The sequence below is a fragment of the Apium graveolens genome, chromosome 5, assembly GCF_009905375.1.
Source record: "Apium graveolens cultivar Ventura chromosome 5, ASM990537v1, whole genome shotgun sequence".
NCBI lineage: Eukaryota > Viridiplantae > Streptophyta > Magnoliopsida > Apiales > Apiaceae > Apium > Apium graveolens.
Window position 1 is genome coordinate 214,756,062 of NC_133651.1, and position 23,383 is coordinate 214,779,444.

The following is a 23,383-nucleotide window of genomic DNA, read 5'->3' on the forward strand; positions in this document are numbered from 1 at the left end:
AGATATAAGGGTGGTGGATCCCTACAAGAATATTCATGGTGAACTTATTATGCCCAAGGATGAGCCAATAGAGTGGGATAAAATACCAATTCCTGACTTTAATTTACCAATCCTTAGCAAGCCAAAAAGGACAAAGTCAAGGGCAGTCAAGAAAGTGAAGTTGTCACCACTCAAATCCAAGTCGGTAGTTAAAGCTCAACCCAAAGTCAACAAGGGAGACTACTTGTACTTGTGTAACATCAAAGAATTTTCAGATCTAAACCTCTATCTGGATGAACTGGATGAAGTGAGGGGAAATGATGCATACAGGAACCTACCTGAAAGGTTAGTGTTCAAGTACAAAGGAGGAAAGGAGATTGTGTGGCCTCTTCACAGGATTCTTCAAGAGAGCCAAGCTGTACTGATTAAAGCTTATTCATCCTTCAAGAAGAACTTTAGGTTCAATGTAACTGCAAGAAGACTAGAATTGAAGAAGATTGAAGAACTAAGGAGTATTAGAGCTAAAGATGCACTCCCAAAGACTCTAATCATCCCATACACAGGGAGAAGAGTGCATCTAAGGCCCTACTGGCTGATGGAGTTCATAGATGACAAAGGTGTGAGAAGATTCTTCAGATTAGAAGACCAATTGAGTATCTCTAGCAATGAGACCTCTTGGAAATGCAAGAAAAGCTAGATCTCTCAGAATTTGATGAACTGAAATTCCACAGGCAGCTCCAAAATCAGATTGATGAAAACAACAGAAAGCTTGGAAGAAGAACCAGACCTTCAAGAAACTAGAAAAATCAGCTCAGGCTAGAGGAGCAACTTGAAAATGACTGTGAGCCAAACCTCGTACATTTTGTTTAGTTGAAGCACTTTCAGTATTATCTGCTTATCTTTAAAGCTGTATGTTTAGGATGTTTTGTTATCATCAAGTATCTCTTAATTTATGGCTACAATTCCAGTAGACATAAATTGGGGGAGATTGTTGTGCATATGTTGTGTACTTGATGGTTTCATAAACAAAACATCTAAGTAGATTTTACTGAGTGAAATAATGTAGCACTCGACGGATGAGAATTATAGTCCCGACGGATAACTCATTATAGTCACGATGGATGTTAACTAATTATCCATTGAGTGAGTAGCTTATGTAATAATAAGTCTGTAGCACAGTTCTGTATACATCTTTATATAGATTCTGTAGTAGCCTATAAGTCATGTTGACTTTAACTAGATATGCAAAATAGGCTGATTAATTGTATATAAATGATGTCTTGTAATTCTGCATAAGTGAAATGAAGTCAAGTGCCAAAATAGCTACCGACGGATGATTAACAAAGCCATCGACGGATGATCAAATGACTATCAATGGATGTTCAGTATAGCAGTCGACGGATGATCAATGAAGTCATCAACGGATGTTCAGAAAGTCGACGGATGATCATATATCCAACGGATGTTCATAAAATCCAATGAATGACTATATAAAGAATTCAAACAGCAGTTGAACAGTGAAAGCTGAGCACAGCTGTCGAGATGTATACAAATCTACTGTGGAAGCCCATTAACGGGTAATAGAGGACGAAAAGCAGCAAAGCTTAAGTCTGATAGTTTTTATATTTATTCAGTCTTTTTGACTTTGTAATCTTGGTAATATATAAACCAAGAACGTAGCAAATAGAAAGAAAAGTGTTGAAACACAAAAACAGAGAAATCTTTGTAAGTAAAATCCTTAGCATTTCCCTGTATTCTCAGCAGTTCGATTTGTAAGCAGCTGTGAGCATTCTTGCACACAGAGTCCTCTCGATATATAATATATATCTCTGGTGGAATTGTTTAAATCCACCAGAAAGTTTTTAAAGACTCTTGTTTTTAATTACTCATGTTTTGATTCAATTAAGTTTCTATTCCGCATTGTGCTAATCAAAACATTTATATCTATATTCGAGTTGAACATTTTTATTTTGAGAAAAAGGTTGAAGAATTCCATTCAACCCCCCTTCTGTAATTCTTGCTATATTGTTAAGGGACTAACAGTTGTCCATAAACTTGATGCAGTCTTGCTGGTTTATTATTTTCATGGCCTTTGCCTCTACCCATTTGGTCATATAATCAATTGAGACTAGCAAGTACCTTAGGTCTCCTTTGGCCCTGAGGAAGTGTCCCATGATATCAATGCCCCATACAGCAAAGGGGATTGGTGACAAGACTGAAGAGGGTAGGACTGGGCTCATCCAGGTGACATTGCTGAAGATTTGGCATTCTTTGCATTTTTTCACAAAATCTATTGCATCCTGGTAAATAGTTGGCCAGTATTACCCTTGTCTTATGATCTTGTGAGCTAGGGCCTTTGCGGACATATGATCCCCGCATATTCCTTCGTGAACTTCCATCAAACAGTACTGTGCCTCCCCTGGGCCAATGCACTTTAGGATTGGAGATGAGAAGGTCCGGCGATAGAGTATTCCTTCTTCAATGAAAAATTTTGTTGCCTTGGCTTTTAACCTTTGAGCCTTCCCTTTATCTTCCGGGAGCTCTCCCTTCTCCAGGTAGTTGATAAATGGTGTCATCCAATTAGGACTGTTGTCTATTTCCATGACCTCTTCAGATTCTATGTTTGGTCTCTGTAACTCTTTGAAGTAGAATGGAGCAATCCAGGTCTGATGAGTTTTGAACAAGTTTAGATAGTGTATCAGCTTCTGAATTTTGCTCTCTGCGGATTTGAATGACTTATGTTTGTGGTATCGAGGCAAGGTAGCTTTGGACCAGAGCCTTGTATTTGTCTAGAACTAGATCATTGGCTATGTATTCACCGTTTGTTTGCTTTACCACGATCTGCGAGTCGCTGTAGATTTTAAAATCCTGGATCCTGAGGGTTTTTGCTAGCTTCAATCCTGCTATCAGGGCCTCATATTCCGCTTGGTTGTTTGTTGCTGAAAAGCCAAATGAGATTGTTGTTTGGATTGTGAATCCTTCTGGGATCTTTAGGATGAGCCCAGATCCTGATCTTTCATTTGTTGAGGAACCATCAACTTTGAGAGCCCAGGCTCCTATGTCTTGATCGGTGTTTTTCTCAGGGTCAATGCTTATGGGCACAGGCTCTTCTTCCGGGAAGTTGCATTCTATGATGAAATCAGCTAGAGCCTGGGCTTTGATTGCTGTTCTTGGAATGAAACTCAAATTGAATTGACTTAGCTCAACCGCCCAATTTACCAACCTTCATGAGATATCTGGCTTGTGTATTATCTTCCTTAAGGGTTGGTTAGTTACCACCCGTATCTCCCTTCCCTGGAAGTAGTGCCTGAGCTTCCTGGATGCTGTGACGAAGGCAAAAGCAAACTTTTCTAGCCTTGGGTATCGGGTCTCCACATATTTTAGCACTTGGCTCATATAATAAACTGGTTGCTATTTGCCATTCTCTTCCATGATCAGGGCTGCTCCAACTGCCAGGGCCCCTGCTGATAGGTAAAGGGATAGGGGCTCCCCGGGTTGGGCTTTGGTTAACACGGGGGGTTGAGAAAGGTACCTTTTAATTTCTTCAAATGCGCCTTGGCATTCCGGGCTCTAATTAACTTCTTTCTTGTTGGTTGCTCCTTTTAAAAGGTCAAAGAACGGTAGGCATCTCTCGGCTAGCTTTGAGATAAATCTTCTGAGTGCTGCCAGTGACCCTGCTAGCTTCTGCACATCTTTTTGTGTTCTGGGAGGTTTCATCTCCTGGATTGCCTTTATATTTTCTGGGTTGGCTTCAATTCCTCGGTTGCTTATCATGAATTTAAGAAATTTTCCTGCCCCTACTCCGAATGTGCACTTTTCTGGATTGAGCCTGAGTGAGTATTTTCTCAAGTTGTCAAAGCATTCTCTTAGGTCTCCTATGTGACCGGGGATGCTTGTGGACTTTGCAATCATGTCGTCAACATAGGATTCCAGGTTCCTTCCAATCTGGTCTTTGAAGATTTTATTCATTGCCCTCTGGTAGGTTGTTCCCGCGTTAGTCAATCCAAAAGGCAACATTACATAGGCATAGGCTGCCCTGTGGGTAATGAAGGCTATCTTTAGGATATCCTTGGGATTCATCTTGATCTGGTTGTACCCCGAGTAAGCGTCCATGAAACTCAACATGACGTGCCCGGATGTTGCGTCAATCAATTGATCAATATTTGGCAAGGGGTAAGGATCTTTGGGGCATGCATTATTTACCGTGTAGTCAATACAAATTCCCCATTTCCCGTTTGCCTTTTTTACCATTACAATGTTTGCCAACCATTACGGGTACTTGACTTCGCATATGATCTTAGATTTGAGTAGTTTCTCAATTTCTTCATCTATTGCTTTCTGCCTTTCTGGGGAGAAATTTCTTCTCTTTTGCTTAACTGGCTTCCTCTCGGGGTTGACGTCCAAGCTATGCATTGCTATGGATTTATCCAACCCGGGCATGTCTCTCGGGCTCTAGGCGAATATATCAGAGTACCCCCGTAGTAATGATATCAGTTCTTCTTTGAAGGTAGTCTCGAGTCCGGATCCTATCTTTACTTTTTTGGAAGGATCACTTGTACTGATCAGAATTGTTTCCGTTTCTACAACGGCCTCAATCTTGGCGTCATCCATATTTGATATCAACTGTTGGATCTGGGCGTCTGCATTTTTCTTCATATAGATCTGACCCTGGGTTGTCATCTCTTTTTGGTTGTTTTCCCCTACTTCACTTGTTTCAAGGTTGGTTGCTTGCACCATAGGGTTGGCCTAGCCAAGGCCCAGGCTCAATTCAATCTCTGTTGTGGCTTGGTTGCTTTTTTGCTCTTTTGAGCGTGGTTTGGTTGCTTTTGGATCTGGGAGGGATTGTATGATCTGGACTTCTTTTCTCGCATCATCCCTTGAGTGGGGGCGATGTTTCTTAATATTTTGCTATTTTTGAAGTACTGCGGCCTTCCTCTTGTTATCTTGATGAGTTTCAGCCATTACCACTGTCACACCCCCAACTTAAACAGCAAAATAAGTATAGCTATTACAACATTTTAAGGGAAGAATACACAACCAACTCCAAGATCTTACAGTTTAGGGTTTGGAACAGCCCAACACTACCAACTATTACATCTGATCACAATTACCGAGTCCTCACACAAACTATTATTACTTATTCTACCTGAGCTCGAACATAAGCATCAGCATCACAGGTCTTACGGGCAGTCTGCTTGAATCTAACCATAGTTGCTAGCTGTAATATCAGGGTAAAGCAAGAAGTGAGCCAAATGCTCAACAAGTGCTAACAGCACGATACAAACATAAATCGAGATATACCTTTAAGAATGACAATGGAAAGACATAACCAATGATAATGAGAGATAAAACTTATGTGAGATGGCATCATTTTGCTTATATCAAAACAATTTTAAAATCATGTCTTAATCAAAATCATTTTATGACGCTACGGATTACAACCGGTGATCAGCCGCGAAGTAATCCCGAACCTCGCTGGGTTCTAAAATATTAACGGGAATCCCTAGGCAACTTTTAAGCCTAATATAAGTGTGGAAAGGGCTCGCGTCTCAGTCCAGATCAACTATTCAAGGAAAACATTTATCCCCCTTTGGGACTAAAAACCCACATTTTATTTATTTCAAAAACTGATGCCGAAATATAACAAAATCTCTTTTAACAGTAAACATTTTTATTAAGGGATTATAGATCAACTCGAAACACGGGAAATATGGTACTAAATCTCAGGGCCATGATTCACAAAACTTTACTCTATTAGGGTAACCAAAAGGTTTTCATATGTCAGAACTTGGACAGGAAAATTTGGTGGGACTAATGGATAATATGAAGGGGTATTGCCAAACTGGGCTTAAAGCAATGGTTTCTCGTTAAGGTTCAAGTGCTGGATCATCAAGGAGGTAAGCTTCATGAATACTAAGGGTGTTCAGGTATGAAGAAATGATTTTTAGCTCAGGATATATCATAATTGTCAAGCTTTAAAATAAGAAAGAGGGGTATCAATCAATGAGGAATCACTTTGATAAGTGTCTGACTTTCAGGGTTCAAGGTAAGGTTCTATAGGGGTTCAAGTATCAGGATGAGATATCAATACTTAGGAATCATCAACATGTTAATCAAGAGGATCAATCAAGTAATATAACAACTCTTCATTTTATCATGGCATTTAACTATCATGAAAAGACTTTTGAACTACTTGCATTACATACTCGAGGGTTCATGGCATTTCTATATAATTCAAAGATAAACGAAAGATACGCTTGATTTAAACATATCAAAATGACTCAGGATAATGGCATCGATATATATGAACTGTTTATAGTAAATACGAAGGTCAAGTTGAATCACTTGTCTTGAGAAAGGCTGGTATGGTCTGACTGGTAGGAGCAACAACTGGAGCTTCACTCGACCTTTATGGCAAGTTTTCCCTCGTCTCGAGATCCTACATAAATAATAATCTTCATTATAATATATTCTTACCATCTTAACCTATTTACAACCCGAAATTAAACACGGATGGCACTTAGGCCTATATGCACTTAATTTTATATTCACCTTTAAATTACAAAAGTACACACATAGCCACATATTCTCATATCATATATTAATACCAAATAACACCATATACACCATAATGTGACACTAGGCTTGGATGATCTCGACTCACAACTTAAGTCACTTGGTCGCTAAACTAGACAAGGTCTTCTAATTTTGGCTTCCTAACTCGATGTGCCTTTCCTAAATTATCCAAAACCTATTGACCCTCACTTGAGCCTTTTTCTCTACTGACCTTATACTATCTTACAACTATGGTGGTCGACCTAATACTCACTTCTAAGTGTTCTAAAACTATGTGATAAGTGAAAGTGCTCACTGGTGCAAATTTCAGAATGACAACTATAGTTTCTTGAGTGCATTAGACACTCTTAAACTACAAGTTTTCCTTCAAAACTTTTACACAAGACTCTCCTGACCTAAGGGCATCTCACAAACTTGATGTGGCTCAAGGGCCTGGCTTGGGCCTTCTTGGGCCTAAGCTAAAAGTCCAAGGTTCCCCTGTTTTTCTGGGCAGAAAACGCCCTGACTTGAATTAACTTGTGACACATGGTTCTAACTCATATCCTATGAACTATGGTTGGAAAAACTTATCTGACACTCCCTCTAACTAAGGCCCAATAGGGCCTAATGAGGGCCTACCCTTGACATGGTCAAATCTTCCTATTTCTAAGTTACAACAAAACTGTCCCCTGCTGGACAGATTTTGTTATTCTACTTGGGCACCTAACCAAATGACATCCAAACCTCCAACCAACTCCTAAAACCTTTTATATACTCCCAATACTAACTTCTGGTATATTGGGCCTCAAAGTGCACATCAATGACATGGTCAAAACTCACTCTAAACCTCATGGTACTAAACTGATTTTCTGCAGAAACTATAACTCTCATTTTCCAAGGTTTTTGACTTGACAAACTCAACTAACAAAAACTCAATACTTAAACCAAGACTTATACATGGTAATCTACTGAAATAACTCCCTTATTCTCAAAATAACCTTGGGTGAGATCATCCTTACCTAAGGTACAATTATGGCAAAACAAAAGAAACTACACTTCACAAATCACAAATCTTCATGCTTTTGAAATAACAAGATATGCATTTTTATAAAAGATAACCACGAATTTTTACCATGCAACAAGAAGCATAAATCAATATTAACACATTATTCCTACTGAAATTAAGGCTTTCTAACAAAATCTTTCCAAATGATCAAAATCTTTCAACATTCTAAGAGAAATCCACATGCATGCATGTCCTCGGGTTTTGCAAACCAAAACAACACATTTTCTACTTATATTCTATCATAAAATTGACATGCAAACCTAGCATAAGATATACCTAGATGATCACTTAGCATGCAAAGAGTTTTATCCAATTTTCACCATAAAATTCAAGTTATTATCACATAAACATGCAAAAATTGAGTTAAGCGACAAGAATAGTCTTAAGGACCATTCATTCGGCTCCCATATGGTCATGGCCGAATGAAATGGATGGGAATGGCCATTTAATCATCAAGAGTTTCACTCTCAAGACTTGGCACTTATCCAATCCTTGTAGTCCTCTCAAAAATAACCCTAAACTCACAAGAATCAAGGTTGTACTTTGAGTTCCAACTAGAACTTTAACATGCAACTTCAAAACTTAAACTTTCTATTCAAAACTTTTTGAAATATGAGTGATCATGGTATGGGAAGTAACATTTACTTGTGTAAAGAGTGGAAGCTTGGTTGAGGATTGAAGAAAAAAAAATGGGGAGGGGGTTTCGGCTTTTAGCCGAGAGTGAGAGGGGAGAGCCGAGAGGAGGGGAAAAAGAAGGAGGGAGGTGTGGAATGGTGGAGTGAAAAATGAAGTGGTAATTATATTTTTTTGGTTTTTATGCTTTTGATTTGACCCCAAGTGAGTGGATTTAAGAAATGACACAAGTATCCTTCTAGCTGAAGTTAGGTAGATTTGCATGCAAGGACAAAGTGGTAGCTTGGTTAGTAAATTGAAAGTGAGTGGGGTTGGAAATGTCTTCCTTGCCCCTTACTTAAATGGAAGAGTATTTGCATGCAAGGATAGCTATGTAATTTGCTAATTATAACAAATAAAATTTGTAAAGATTTATTTTTATAAAATAAAATACAAGTTCAAAAATTATAAAATTTATACCATAAAATAACTTGGATTTTTAGAGACTTTTTAAAATCATTTTCAAAATTTGTGAACAAAATCCCTTTTAAAAAAAAATTCCAAGGCTTAGAATATTCCTTATAAATCAAAAATAAAGAAATTAAATAAACTCTTGCTTTGAAAAATCATATACTACATAAAGCAAATTTATAATGCAGAAATTTTCATTCACACAAGCGTACAATCATTGAATATATTTCATTCGGCTTTAATATTATACCAAATCCACAAATAATATTACACGAAAATACCGGTTGTAACAACCAGGGCTTTGCTATAACATCTTTCAGCAATCTCATAATCTCCCTTGACTTATCCTACCCCGGTTGGGGTTGGGAATTTTATTTTCAAGTGTGATATTGAGGTGATTGCTTGGATCCTTGTCAGGGCCGAGCGCCCGATTATGCCGTTGTAGGATGAGGGAGTGTTGATCACGTAGAACTTTATCACATGGTTGACTTGGTTCGGGGCTGATCCAAATATCACTGGCAAGTATAAGGTTCCCTGGATCGGGACCAAGTTGTTCCCGAACCCATAGAGAGGGTCCTCTCGGTATTCATTGGAGCGTACGCTCCCAAGCTTCATCCGGTCCATGGTATGCTTGAAAAGTATATTTACTGAGGATCCATTGTCTATCAGCATCCTTCTTACTTCATTATCAAAGATGTCAAGTGTTACTACCAAAGCTTCATTATGATTCGGGTTGACCCCTTCATAATCCTTGTTGCTGAACGTTATCACCATCTCCAGGTAGGATTGGATGGAGAATACTTCATCTCCTGAGCCCGCGCTCCTAGGGGGAGAGTGTGACCCTCCTAGGACCACATTCACTACATTATTTCCTTTCCTTTTCCTTTCTTCTTTCTTATTTGTCTCCCGGGAGATGTACTGATTTAGGTTTCCCTTCTTAACTTGATTTTTAATGAAGTATTTGAGGGAGAGACAATTTTCAGTTTTGTGCCCATGGGTTTCATGATAGTCGCACTACCTGTTGTAAGGCCTGCTCTCTGGGGGAGTCTGTATGGGCTTCGGAGGATAATAGAATGGCTTTCCATTGATCTCCTTCAATATTTCTACCCGGGTCCTGTTCAGTGGTGTCCAGTCTGGCTCTTTCCTAGTCTCTCTAGCTTGTCTAGGTGGACCGGGATCGCTTTTAGATTCCGTCTTAGGACCCAGTCTTTGAAATATTGGAGTGTTTTGTATAACATTTGTCTGCTGGGTTTGGTGGCTTTGTTTGAACTTCTTTTCCTGATGGTAACCCCCTTTCGGTCGGTCATCAGAATTTTTGTTCGTGGATCCTCTATTCCGAGTCATTCTCATCGCCTGTAGAACGTCTATTTCCTTTATGAACCGGGCTGCCATAGAGTAGGCGGCGGCCAGGCTTTGTGGCTCTTTGTTTATCAAATCTACAATGTACCTCTCATTGTGTTCTGGATCCAGGTTCCTCTTGAATATGCTTAGAGCCTCCCTCTCATCAAGATTCGAGACTTTGTTGATGGCTTCCTGGAATCTCCGCATATAAGTTGAAAGTGCTTCGTTATCATATTGGCGGATTATTTCCAGGTGACACATGTGCATTTCATGTGTCTTATTGGCTCTGAATCTTCTAAGGAAGGACCCCCTGAACTCCTTCCAGGAGTGAATGCTTCGTGATGGGATCCTGCTGAACCATCTTTGAGCCCCCCCTTTGAGGGTCGAGGAGAAGAATCTGGACTTGGTTAGGTCGTTGTAGTAATATATATGGGCTATCTGTTCGAAGTAATTGAGGTACTCTTCCGGATCCCCCAATCCGTCAAAAGAGTCAAAGTTGTAATGTTTGAGATTTTTCTGTCGGGGGATGGCTTCTAGGGAGTGACTGAAGGGTGTGAGGGTCTCCCCAATTTCCAATCCGGAATCTTTTTCCATTTTTCTCTGGAGCTCATAAATCATGTCTTTCAGGTCCTTCTGCCCCTCCTCTTCGTCGTCAGAAATGACCTCGGGGGTAGGGTCCCTCTGAGTTCTTTTGCCTTTTATTTTAGCCAGGAGTCTCTCCTCTTCAACTGCATTCTTTTCTGAATCTTTAGCTGAAGCTTTGCCTCTTCTTCTCTTCTTATCTGTTCCCTCATTTCTTCCAACTTTTTCTTCCTGGTTGCTTTTGTCTCCTTCTTACGAGGCTCTTTTTGATTCTTTTTTGCCTTAGTTCCGATTCGGTCGAAGACAGATCTCCTAGATTGCTGAGAATCCCCGGACTCTTCTTGCTCCTCATCTTGCTCATATTCTATCTGAGCTCGGGCTTGTTCATCTCTGTAGAGTCTGATTGCTTCAGCCAGTTCATGGCTTGTTAAGTTGGCCATAAGCTCTTCTGCAACTGGAACATTGGTGTACTTATACTGATTGAGCTCTATGACATTTCTGGCATCCCGGGGTGTTACTACCCTTTCCAAGACCGGGGTGTGTTGCGTCAATGGTTGCTCCTGGAGGGTCTCTCGGTCTCCCTCGGGTTCGTGAGCCTGAGAGTGGTCCTGATCATGGACCTGGGTACTGGCGGAGGGCCTACCAACCGTACCTTTTCCTGCTCTTGACATTACCACAATTGTACAAACAACTGGCCAAGATTTGAGGCTAAAAATGTGGATCTAAGTTTGCTTTTTTAAAGATTACAAAAAATTTCCAGAATAATACCAAACAAACTTTCTGGGTTTTGCTAACAATACTACTGAACAAAAACAGCAGGCCCTGGAACACAAAGACAATATGCAAACTAAAGCAGATCTGGGTTTTAAAACTATCAAACCCCAGGCTTCAAGACTATCAAGATTATCAAACCCTAAACTACAAAATTAAGAAACGAGAGCGGGCTCACACAAACGTGGCCTAAAGTAATGAGCTCATACAAATGTGGCTAAAATGAACATTCATATTCAAGAGAGGGTATGGTTGTTTTTGTTCTTACAGGTTTAAGATGTGGACTCTCATAAGAGTTTGCTGATGAAGGTGAATCCAGGGGCACCGAGACCCAAGGATGGAGCCCCCTCCTTCTAGCACCAAATGATAACTCCGGTGAGCGGGGCGGCTCCGTCCGACGCCGTTCCTGGACCTTCTGGGTGTTAATGAGGTGTAGCTGCTGATTGGGTATCTGCAAAACAACACCGGAAGGGGGGTTTTGCTCCCACGGCGCCTCCGGTGTAAGAATAAGAATAGGGTTTTGGAGAAGATGAAGATGTATGTATGTAATAAAAAAGGTTGCTGTGTGTGTATATGGATGTGAGAGGGTGAGTGTGCAAAAGTGTGAATATTTTCCTAACCCCTAAATCCTTCATCCTTGGGGGTATATATAGCCCAAAGGTAGGATTTAGGGGTTGTTACCTCTATATCAGGGTCGTTGGTTCTTGGGGGCGGAGGACACCTGGCTTGGGTGGATTTCCTACACGTGTCCAGGGGAGGACCACCTTCAGGGTGTCCTAACGGTCTTCTGACACGCGCCGTGTTATTCTGATATGTTGGTTGTTGATAGCTGTCATCGTCACGTGCCCACGTATCCTTCCTTGGCGGGTAGTGGAATGTGCATGTGCTCGCTGGGCCCCCTCTCATGGTGATCTTGGTCCTGATCCGGATCCAGGTAGGCAGATGATCCAGGTCATGGGCTGGATCCTGGTAGGCGGGTGATCCAGGTCCCGGGTCGGAACCGGGTTGGGAGATGACCCAGGTCATGGGTTGGCCCGGGCCTGGTCTCTCCACTTGATTGTTCTGGGAGAGGGGGGTCTTGGTCCATCGGTCGAGCCTGATACCCTTTAGATCCAGGTTGGATCCTAGCTAGGTCTCTTATACCCTATCAATGTTTGTCGCTAAAAAGTAAAATTTAATTTTCTATTGTAATTACTGAAATAACACTTATTGTCATAATTATATATATATATATTGATTTAGTTATATATATATTTTAAAATAATTAAAATTGTAATTAAGATAATAATTTTGATCGACATTTAACATATAAAGAAAGTCATTATATGAAAAATACCAACAAATAAGACATAACATGTATTCGATAAATTATGTAATATGTTTTTAAGTAACCGTCTTATTAAAATATACGATATTATATACAAGAATTAATTAACAATGTTAAATAATCGTATTCACACTAATACAAAAAATAAATAAAATAAAGTTTATAATGCGTGTTTGTTCAATAAAAGTTATATTGTTAGAAAGTAGATATAATATAATTTTAAGAAAAAATAGAATGCTAAGTTTTAGTTATTTGACCAAATTGACCGGAAAAATCAAATAAGTCTATAATTATGGGATAAATGAAGTAATAATATATGTGCACATTATTTATAAATTTATTGAATTTTGATTTAGACAAATATATTTTGTATTTCGAACTTAGCATTAGAATCCACTCGATTTAAAAAAACACAAAAAGAAAATTCACAAATATATCAGAGCTCGATCGAGTCGAAGTATATTTTTCAATTAGCAGATTTAGAAAGTTTGTTTATTAGATCGATGAGAACGTTATATCAATGAAATAAGTTATTTATAACAACATACATCCACATGGATTATTGTGTTCGATACCTTTATAAGACCAGGTCAATAAATAATATTGTAAAAATTGCAAGATTAATTTATTGTGATTTGCCGTGGATTTGAATTTACGAAAAGTATTAAGTATTTTGTCCACATTATCGTACGGTCGAGTAAAGTTACGACGTTGTAATCAACCAATTTTTTCCCCATGTTCCACTTTATTAAAACAAAATAAATAATAATATCAAACTTTAAACTATGTGTGTGTAGTTTTTTAATACGGGAGAATTCTTAAAAAGCAAATTTGAAATTCTAATTTATATTTCATACAAAAAAAAGATGTTATTTTTTTACAATAAAAAGAAACTAGTAATTAAGTAATTTAAAAAATGAATTGACTTTAACAATTTTAAATAGTACCCTAATTAAAAAAATATAAATCGTATATTGTTTTATATAATGAAAATTATATATGAGTTTAAAATTTATTGAATAAAACACTAAACTTCTTACAATTGTTTAATTTTGTATGAAATAATTCATATTATTATAAAATTATTTCCATACTTGAAATTATAATATATGTCTGAAACTTATATACACACTAAAATATTTGATTTGATTCGAGTTATTTATGTTAAAAATGAAAAATAAATATACTGATCACAAAAACTATTGTATTATTTTTTTCATAATAACATTAAAGCATTAAAAATTTAAGTACTAATATTTGTGAATATTTTATCAAATTTAAAAAAGTTTGGCAGAGGAAGTTGAAGCCAGTATATATGATTAATGAATTTGTATATGGAAAAAAAAAGTTGAAATCATTACAAAAAATGACAATGATTAAAATAACGCTACATTAATCTCTATACTAGAAAACAAAATAATATGTAGTGTAAAACTAACGTTACCACATGCAATGACATACTTTAAAGTACATATATCATATATAAATAGTAGATATGCATATATTGTTAACTAAACACTGTCGTAAATAATTTTATAACATTATATTGACATTTCAACATGATAAATTTGTGAATGGGTTGAGCATCTTCTACATCGAATGCAACAAGTTTTCATCACCTTACACTCATATATATGAACTACGTAAATTATAATAATCAACAACATATTTGACTTAGAGATCACGTACAATTAAAATATTTATTAACAGAGTCATCAAGCCTGAAAAAAAAAAGAATTGTAACACAATAAATCATCACTATATAGTCTAAATATTTATTGAAGATAACTATTTACAGTGTTATTTTTTGTATATTTTAACTAAATTATCAAGGGCTATATTTTATTTATTAATAGAAAAAAATTGAAATTTTAAAAATTTTATACGTCAAATTTCGATATTTGCAAAAATAGCATGTGTCGCGCACGGGCAATTATGCTAATTTAATTATCAAGAGAAAAACTTTATTACAAATATCCAATACTTTTGTTTAGGGTTGAATGTAGCAAGAGGGATGGTATGTATATAAATGATTTATAATTTGTCAAATGATCGTTCTCAAACTCTTTTTAAGCATGCATGGAAAAATTATTATTGGCGTTAATTACTTTTTTTTTGTTTGAAAAAAGATTACTTTATGTTGGTCACTGATGACAAGTTTGATATGGATAAAAAATACATCATAAAGACACATTAAATGTCACATTAATTACACTTGGGCTTCTTGTCCGAAGTCCAGTACAAACATGTCTGGTTCAAACTCGTAGCAGACGCAAGACGACCCATGTAGACAAGGCCCACCGTAGAGGTCGTCAAGGTCCATGAACATAAATTGTTCACGGACTAGGCCCAATGTGACTGGAGGAGCAGAGACATGTGTCCAATACGGACTCAAAGTCCTACACAGAAGGTTCTGGAGTTATTTCCCTTATAGGACTCCTGATCACCATCTAAGTTGGAGACTTGTCCACCAAGTCTCCCAACACAAGTCTAACCCTAGACTCGCCTCTATATAATTTGATCTATCCCTCAACCTAGAACTACGTTTTGGCTTGATTCTCTACCACACAGAGATACGTAGACATCTTGCAAGGACCGATAGTCCCGAACGCGAGAGCAGCCACTAAAGGTTGAAGCTCACAAACCCCTAGCATTAATTACTAACGCACTCTAGTTTTTATTCCACAACATTTGGCACCGTCTGTGGGAAGACTACAACAACCATGGTGAACACACGGCGCAAAAACAATAGAGGAACAACACTCATATCCCAACGCGAACAATCGCATCAGTGGTAGAGGTGCCACTGCACTCAACCTATGCCTCCACCCAAGGAGAATCCCTGGTAACCTACGCTCAGCCACAAGGGATGAATCCTCCGGCTCCTCGAGGGACGGATCCCCAATTTCAGTAGTTACATACACCAGTGTTCTAAAAATCGGTCTAGGCGGCTAGGCGGCGCCTAGGCGCTAGGCGGTGGTAAAACGCCCCGACTCGGACCTAGGCGGTGATTTAGACGTTTTTCCAAAAAATCGGGTCAAAATCGGGATTAGGCGGGCTAGGCGGTCAAAAATCGGTCCTAGGCGGTCTAGGCGGAAAATAATTAAAAAAAATATTTTTTTTACCTTTTAATAATTTAATTCATTAATTTCATAATTTCACACAATATCTTGTCAATTTCTAATATAAAGTATTGGTAATAAGTAACAAGTAATCAAATATATTTACTTTCTCACTTAAAATATAAAATTAACATATTATAATTAATTTAAAAGTGTGAATTAAAATATAGTTAATATTATAAACTCAATAATTAGTACATAACGCATGTCAAATGTGTAGATATTGTTTAATATCATTCTAATTTCTTTTTTCAAACAAATATTTGACATATTGATCATTATATAATTATAAAAATTAAAAATAATATTTATATTCTTCCGATTAATATTTCGATTAATCGGTCCGATTAATCTCCGACTTGCCGATTAATCTCTCGAATGTACCCTCACCGCCCTGGCACGCCTAGCGATTTCTGGAACACTACATGCACCTGTGAATCCTCAGCCCATTGGGTTTGAGTATTCAATAATCGTGACCACTAACCCCCTTTATATGATACTTCTATATCCTGAGGTTGGAGAAAGTGGACACTCTAATATGAGCGAGACACAGGGGCGATCGCCCCAATACATACGTGGCTTGGCTCCTATTCCAGAGGATCGAGAATTCTCTGGACCCTATTCTGATAGAGACTCTGAATCATCGAACGACGAGGTCACTTTAAGGAGGATGTGTGCTAGTAAGGAGCCGATGACTAATACCAACCAACGGCCCAGGAGCACTCAAGGGACAAATCCCCAAGATATCCAGGAGAGAATCAGGGTTCATGAAGCTGAGATCCAAAGGCCGAAGCGAGACTTGGAGACACACCTGACCTCAAGACCTCCACTTGCTGCGAGGCAGAGAGATCTTCCCCCAATCATAGACATGGATGGTCCAACACCAAGAAGGGAAGTTGTCCCAAGGGATGATCCAAGTGATCTTATGCCCCTAGGAGATCCTGATGATCCAAACCCACCATTCATCGATGAGATAATGAGCGCCCGCATCTGAAGGAAGTTGAAGATGCCCACAATCAAAGCATACGATGGTACTGGCGCCCCTGTTAATCATGTTAGGACATTCTCTAACGCACTATTGCTACAGCTCATGAATGACGCTATTAAGTGTCGGGCCTTTTCTCAAACCTTATCGGGTATGGCTCAAAGGTGGTACAACCGTCTGGCCCCAAACTCTATTGGATCCTTCAAGGACTTGAGCCAAGCTTTTATCAAAAAATTTATAAGTGGTAGAGTACACGAGAAGAGTTCAGATTCTCTCATGGGCATAGTCCAAGGAGCAAATGAGTCCCTGAGTGACTACCTGAACCGATTCACAAAGGAGGCCTCGAAGGTACCGGATCTTGACGACAAGGTAGTCATGATAGCCTACAACAAGGGACAAGAGACTGTTAGTCGCTAAACACGCGCTAATATTACACGCAAGTATACGAGTTCGCAAGTAGTATAGAATCTTTTATAGTTCATTCCCACAGAGACTGTATTGGTTAACTATCTAAATTACGCACCTACGCAACAATGTGTGGTTATTATTCAATGCTAAGACTATAACAAAGTGAGGTTGTTTATAACTAAGAATTACGTTAACAATTATAACTAAGAGAATAAAATAGACTGAATTAATATATATGAAAAACATGGGATTCTAACTTCATTAAGTACTTCATTCAATAGTCTTATTATTCTCAACCTTAGCATGCAATGGTGATGACACTAATCAGACAACACGAAACTGATAAACGCCAACTTTCATTGCACGAGTACCATTCTACCAGACATCCACAAAAGAGATAGAAGCTAAATAGTGTTAGGGCGAAAACACACGCTAAAATTCACGCAAGTATACGCGTTCGCAAGTAGTATAGGATATAAATTAGATTCGTTCCCACAGAGACTGGTTTATGTTAAGTTTAATTTATGCACCTATGCAACAATGTATGGTTATCGCTCAATGTCAAGACAAATAACAAATTGGGTTTTTATTAAACTAAGAGATTATACTAAATAACATTAACTAAGAGAATTGAGGTTGAATTACTATATATGACAAACATGGGATTCTAACTTCATTAAATACTTCATTCAATAGCCTTATTATTCTTAACTTTAGCATGTAATGGTGATGACACTAATCAGATAACACGAAACTAGTAAACGCCAACTTTCGTTGTACGAATACCCTATTATCAAGCATCCAAAAAAGAGATAGAAGTTGAATAGACACCAATTATGCTTAGTCCTTATATGTCTATAAGAATTGAAAACATAACGGTTTAATGCGCAAGTTATCTAGCGTGATTACATAGGTCAAGTAAGATGGTTAAAATTACCTACAAATCATGCATAACAAATACATGAACCTATGCTAGCATGGCAAGTTCTAAACCTCTATATTCACTGTCGCTTCAATAGAGATTAACGCACTATCTTATATGTTAGCTACGCACATAAGACGAATAAGCACAACCAATACGAGGATATCAATCAATCACCACACACCAAGATATCGAAACAAATTAATTATTGAAATCCATAAGTAAATCTGCTAGAATCCCATGATAACGATTAGCCCATAATTGAACTCATCGTCATCATGGATTCCAATGAAAGCATGGTATAAAACAAGGTCTTAATAAACTGAATAATTATCAAAGTACGAATAAAAAAGGTCTAGGTTCAACAAGAATGAAAACGAGCATCCAAAGTTACAACTATTTTCAAAGAATCACAAGTAGAAAATAAGATCTTCTTTTTCGGAGTTGTTTTGTGCTTCAAGGTATTCTCCTTGATCTCCCAATCTTCCCGGATGATGAAAACCCTATTTTTAAGTATATATAAGCCCCTAGTGGACCTGTACCCTTAAAATTATCAAATTTCACTCAAAAAAGGCTTTTTCAGCGAAATCAGCGAAATTAGCCACGATCAGCATGCGGTCGCGTGTGGGTCTGACGTGGCCGCGTGTCGGCATGCGGTCGCGTGCATTTCTGACGCGGCCGCGTGGGCGGCTTCTGGAAAATTCTAATGAATCTCATTTTGGCCATAACTTGAGTTCTACTTGTCAGAATTAGGCGATTCAACTGCCCACGCGAAGATAACGAGATTCTATACAACTTGAAAATGGCCTTGACTTCCAAATCTGATCACTTTTCATCATATTTCCTTTAAAATCTCCTTTCTTCATTTAACTGATACCTGAAATGCAATAACACAAAAATACATCAAAATACCAATAACTTGAGTCCAAAACACCAATTTAAGCTTGTAATAAAGCGTTCCAAGTGGATATAAATCCACTTATCACACCCCCAAACTTGAATCGATGCTTGTCCTGAAGCATAAACAGACTCAAAACTACAAAACAAACTTAATGCATGAATGCAACTACGTGAATGCAACTAAATGATAATGCAATTGATCCCCTCAGAATAACCATTACCAAATGAATAAGCCAATGCCTCTAAGAATTTAATGAATTAAAACAGAGTTTGAATAAATCCCATAAACCAACTCATAAACCAGAAATGTGCGTGTGTGGAATGCTTAACAGATATCTCTCGATACTAGATCAATAACCATAACTTATCTATCATCGAAATAATCAAAAGTTTATAAACAGAATAGACAATAAACGCATTATGACTCACAATACCTCCTTTCTACTAGAGTTATACAAGGATTCACACTATTTTTGAACATATAACAAAGATGCTTATTTGACCGTGCAATGAATGACGTACCAAAAGATTTATGCAATAATACCCATGTAGCGAGCGTTAGGTTAGCGGATCCCAGACTATAAAAGCCTTAGGTCACTAGGCACCAAGTCCCCTAGAACTTAATAACTCGAGTATTAAAGAGCTCACTCTTGATCAATTACACATGAACACGTACTTTTTTTACTTTTCTTTTTCTTTTTTCTTTTTTTTCAATAATTTCTGAATGAGTGTGTTTCGCTCCATCTCATTCAACCCTGGACTATTCATAAAAATATGAGCTGGCTACTAGCCACTTGATGCCTAGCCTTACAACAACTACCAATGAAATCCAAGTTTTTCGCCAAATAAAAAAAATCAGTATTTTTACGTCATTACGAGAATATCACAAATTCTAAATATAACCAAGTGATTAAGTCTCAACAACAAACAAGTATGATCATGATTTAGATCAAAAGCAACCCTATAAGACTTTGTGAAAATATTTGTTTCTGGCATGCAAATCAATTCATTAGGACTTAAATATCCCTTTATTCGACATCACCACACTCAAATTAACATCAACTTATCAAATATCATAATTCATCTTAAGGGATTATGCTAAATATGCATGCAAATACAACTATATGAAATCACATAAAAACAAACAAATATGTCCTAAATGAACAATCATGCAAAAATATGAATGAACTACAACTAAACATGCAATATGAATCTATATGAATATATATGGACCCACACACTACTAATCCTTACATTATCACCCCAAACTTAAAATTTTCAATGTCCTCATTGAAGGTAATAATAAGGATTTCAGGCATACTTAGTCGTCAGAAAGATCACCCTCCTCGGGTGGAGGATCAGGTGGTCAATCAACCTCGACACCAGTGGCTCGAAAAATAGTGCCCAAAACCTGTGTCAAATCTGTAGCAAAACGACGATAAATGTCGTGCATGGCCTCCATACGCCTAATTACTCACCTATACTGCTCATCACCAACACCAGTCCTATCAACTACCTACTGCACATGAGAAGAACCCTTTGTAGGCATTGGAGGGTTCGTTCGGCTACCCTCTACATCATCAAAGATATATCCCAAGCCCTTATCATGTGGTGCACCTAAGAATGCATAACTCAAGTGATTATGGTAGTGGGTTAAGCTCAAGTGTGGAAACATCTTCAATAGATGGCTCAAGACGCTCCTGAGAAATTTTCAGCTCTGCTAACCCAAGAGAATCGAATGGCATATCCAACTTCCTCTTCCACAGAAGTGCATTCAAAACCTGCAGTTGCTCTGCTCCTTCCTTGTCATCAATAACCGATTTCCTCATTAAGGATCTCTCTAAGGTCTTTGACTTTGGCAATTGCTTAAGTTCCGAATTTATGACAGAGTCCATCCACTATACTTTAAAGCACTCCTCTTTAGCTGTGGGTAACTTTATTACCTTGAACATATTAAAAGTGACCTTCTAATCATGAACCTTCATCGTAAGCTCTCCTTTTTGTACATCAATCATAGTTCGGCCAGTAGCTAAGAATGGTCTCCCCAAGATAATGGGAATCTTTTTATCCTCCTCAAAGTCAAGAATTACAAAGTCAGCAGGGAAGATGAGTTTATCCACCTTGACCAAGACATCCTCCACTATACCTCATGGATAAGCGATGGAACGGTCAGCTAGTTGCAATGACATGCATGTTGGTTTCGGATCAGGCAGACCAAGCTTCTTGAAGATAGATAAGGGCATCAGATTAATGCTAGCTCCTAAATCACATAAACACTTGTCGAACGACAAGTTTCTGATGGTGCAAGGAATAGTGAAGTTTCCAGGATCTTTAAGCTTCGGAGGCAACTTCTGTTACAGCACAGCACTGTATTCCTCCATTAGAGCAACGGTCTCTAAGTCATCGAGCTTCACTTTCCGAGAGAGAATACTTTTCATAAACCTTGAATAGCTAGGAATATGTTCAAGAGCTTCAGCAAAAGGTATGTTGATATGAAGTTTCTTGAACACCTCCAAAAACTTCTCAAATTGCTTATCCAACTTTTTCTTCTGCAGCCTCTTAGGAAAAGGAGGTGGAGGATAGATCTGTTTCTCCCCTGTATTACCCTCAGGAGGAGTGTGTTCCACAGTAGTCTTCCTTGGTTCCACCTCTGCTTTCTTCTGCACTTCTTCTTCAGCCACAACTGTATTTTCTGAAACTTGAGATTTTTCAGGCTCTTCGTCTTGCTAAATTTGGGGGCTTGCGACCTTTCCAGACCTTAAGGTGATGGCATTCACATGTTCTTCAACTTCCCTCTTGCCTGGATTTATTTCTGTATCACTAGGAAGCATTCCTGGTGGTCGATATAATAAGGCATTAGAAATTTTCCCTATTTTGTTCTCCAGAGTCTTGATAGAAACAGCCTGACTTTGGCATATAAGAGCCTGGTTTTTTCACATAAGCCGCAACTCCTCCAATTCAGATTTTTCATTCGAAGATAGACATGCACCAAGAGTTTGTTGTTTTGGTGTAATATGTTACTGAAAACTAGGAGGGTTGAATAGCTTATTTCCAAAATGCTGGAATAGTTGTTGCATTGCATTCTGATTGTTGCTCCAGCTAAAGTTAGAATGATTCCAGTTGTTAGGATGATAAGTGTCTGGAACTGGTTGCTGCGATCTCTAAAAGTTGCTCACAAACTGAGTTAATTCACTAGATATAGTGCATTGCTCCATCACATACGGACCTGCACACAGCTCACAAACACTAATTATCTGCTTAACACCATAGTTAGCCACAAAATTGATCTTCATAGACAACGCCTTTAGTTGAGCAGTGATAGCCATAGCTGTATCCACTTCAAGAACTCTTGCTACCTTACCTTGTGGACATCTCTGGGTTGGATACTGATATTCATTAGCAACCATCAGTTCAATTAGATTATAAACTTCCTCATAGCTCTTTGCCAATAATGCTCCGCTTGATGCTGTATCGAGCATGGGTCTGGACTGTGCTCCCAACCCATTGTAAAAACAATTGATGATCATCCAATCAGGCATTCCATGATGAGGACACTTCCTAAGCATCTCCTTGTAGCGCTCCCAAGCTTCACATAGCGATTCTCCCGTTTGCTGCGCAAATTGAGTAATAGCATTCCTGAGTGCAGCTGTCTTTGCCATAGGGAAGAATTTAGTAAGAAACTTCTGAGCAAGATCTTCCCAAGTAGTCATCGAACCAGCTGGTAGAGAGTGTAACCAGCTCTTAGCCTTGTCCCTCAGAGAGAATGGGAACAGTCTCAGCTTCACAGCATCTTCAGAAACACCGTTGAACTTGAAGGTGTCGCAGATCTCAATGAAATCCCTAATGTGCATATTGGGATCTTCCGTTGAAGAAACCCCAAACTAGATTGAATTCTGCACCCATTGAATTATGTCAGGCTTGATCTCAAAGGTATTAGCTGTGATAGTTGGCCTGACAATACTAGATTGAATGTCATTGATCTTGGGTTGAGAAAAATCCATCAAGGCTTTCGTTCGTGCTGCTGGATCTCCCATTGTAATGAGTACCTGAAACACAAACAAATAAACCATGAAAGTAAAAGAATCTGAGTCAGTGAACTTTACCGACCACTGATGACAAGCACATAAACTAAAAATTAACACCGAGTCCCTGACAGCGGCGCCAAAAACTTGTTAGGGAGAAAACACGCGCTAAAATTCATGCAAGTATACGCGTTCGCAAGTAGTATAAGATATAAATCAGATTCGTTCCCACAGAGACTGGTTTAGGTTAAGTTCAATTTATGCACCTATGCAACAATGTATGGTTATCGCTCAATGTTAAGACAAATAACAAATTGGGT

General features: G+C 38.3%; 1 protein-coding gene and 1 non-coding gene across 2 annotated transcripts; one reads left to right on the forward strand and one right to left on the reverse strand.

The window, feature by feature from the left end:
* Window positions 1-2,300: 2,300 nt before the first annotated feature.
* LOC141660682 (uncharacterized) lies at window positions 2,301-4,230 on the reverse strand. Its single transcript, XM_074467669.1, has 3 exons — window positions 3,864-4,230; window positions 2,752-3,143; window positions 2,301-2,645 (listed from the first exon to the last, which is right to left on the reverse strand). Exons 1-3 carry the CDS (start codon window positions 4,228-4,230, stop codon window positions 2,301-2,303), a joined length of 1,104 nt encoding a protein of 367 aa, XP_074323770.1.
* An 18,348-nt stretch (window positions 4,231-22,578) lies between these two features.
* Window positions 22,579-22,685, forward strand: LOC141663317 (small nucleolar RNA R71). Its single transcript, XR_012551396.1, has one exon. It is a non-coding gene; the product is annotated as a small nucleolar RNA R71 (small nucleolar RNA).
* The last annotated feature ends 698 nt before the right edge of the window (window positions 22,686-23,383 follow it).

Excerpts from the sequence above, each read along its gene's own strand:
- LOC141660682 (XM_074467669.1), bottom strand. The coding sequence starts at position 4,230 with ATGGTAAAAAAGGCAAACGGGAAATGGGGAATTTGTATTGACTACACG. Across the intron at positions 3,144-3,863 it reads AAAGTCCACAAGCATCCCCG|CAATCAAAGCCCAGGCTCTA; the intron begins GTCACATAGGAG and ends TTCCAAGAACAG. Across the intron at positions 2,646-2,751 it reads TAGACAAATACAAGGCTCTG|ACCTGGATTGCTCCATTCTA; the intron begins GTCCAAAGCTAC and ends AAAACTCATCAG.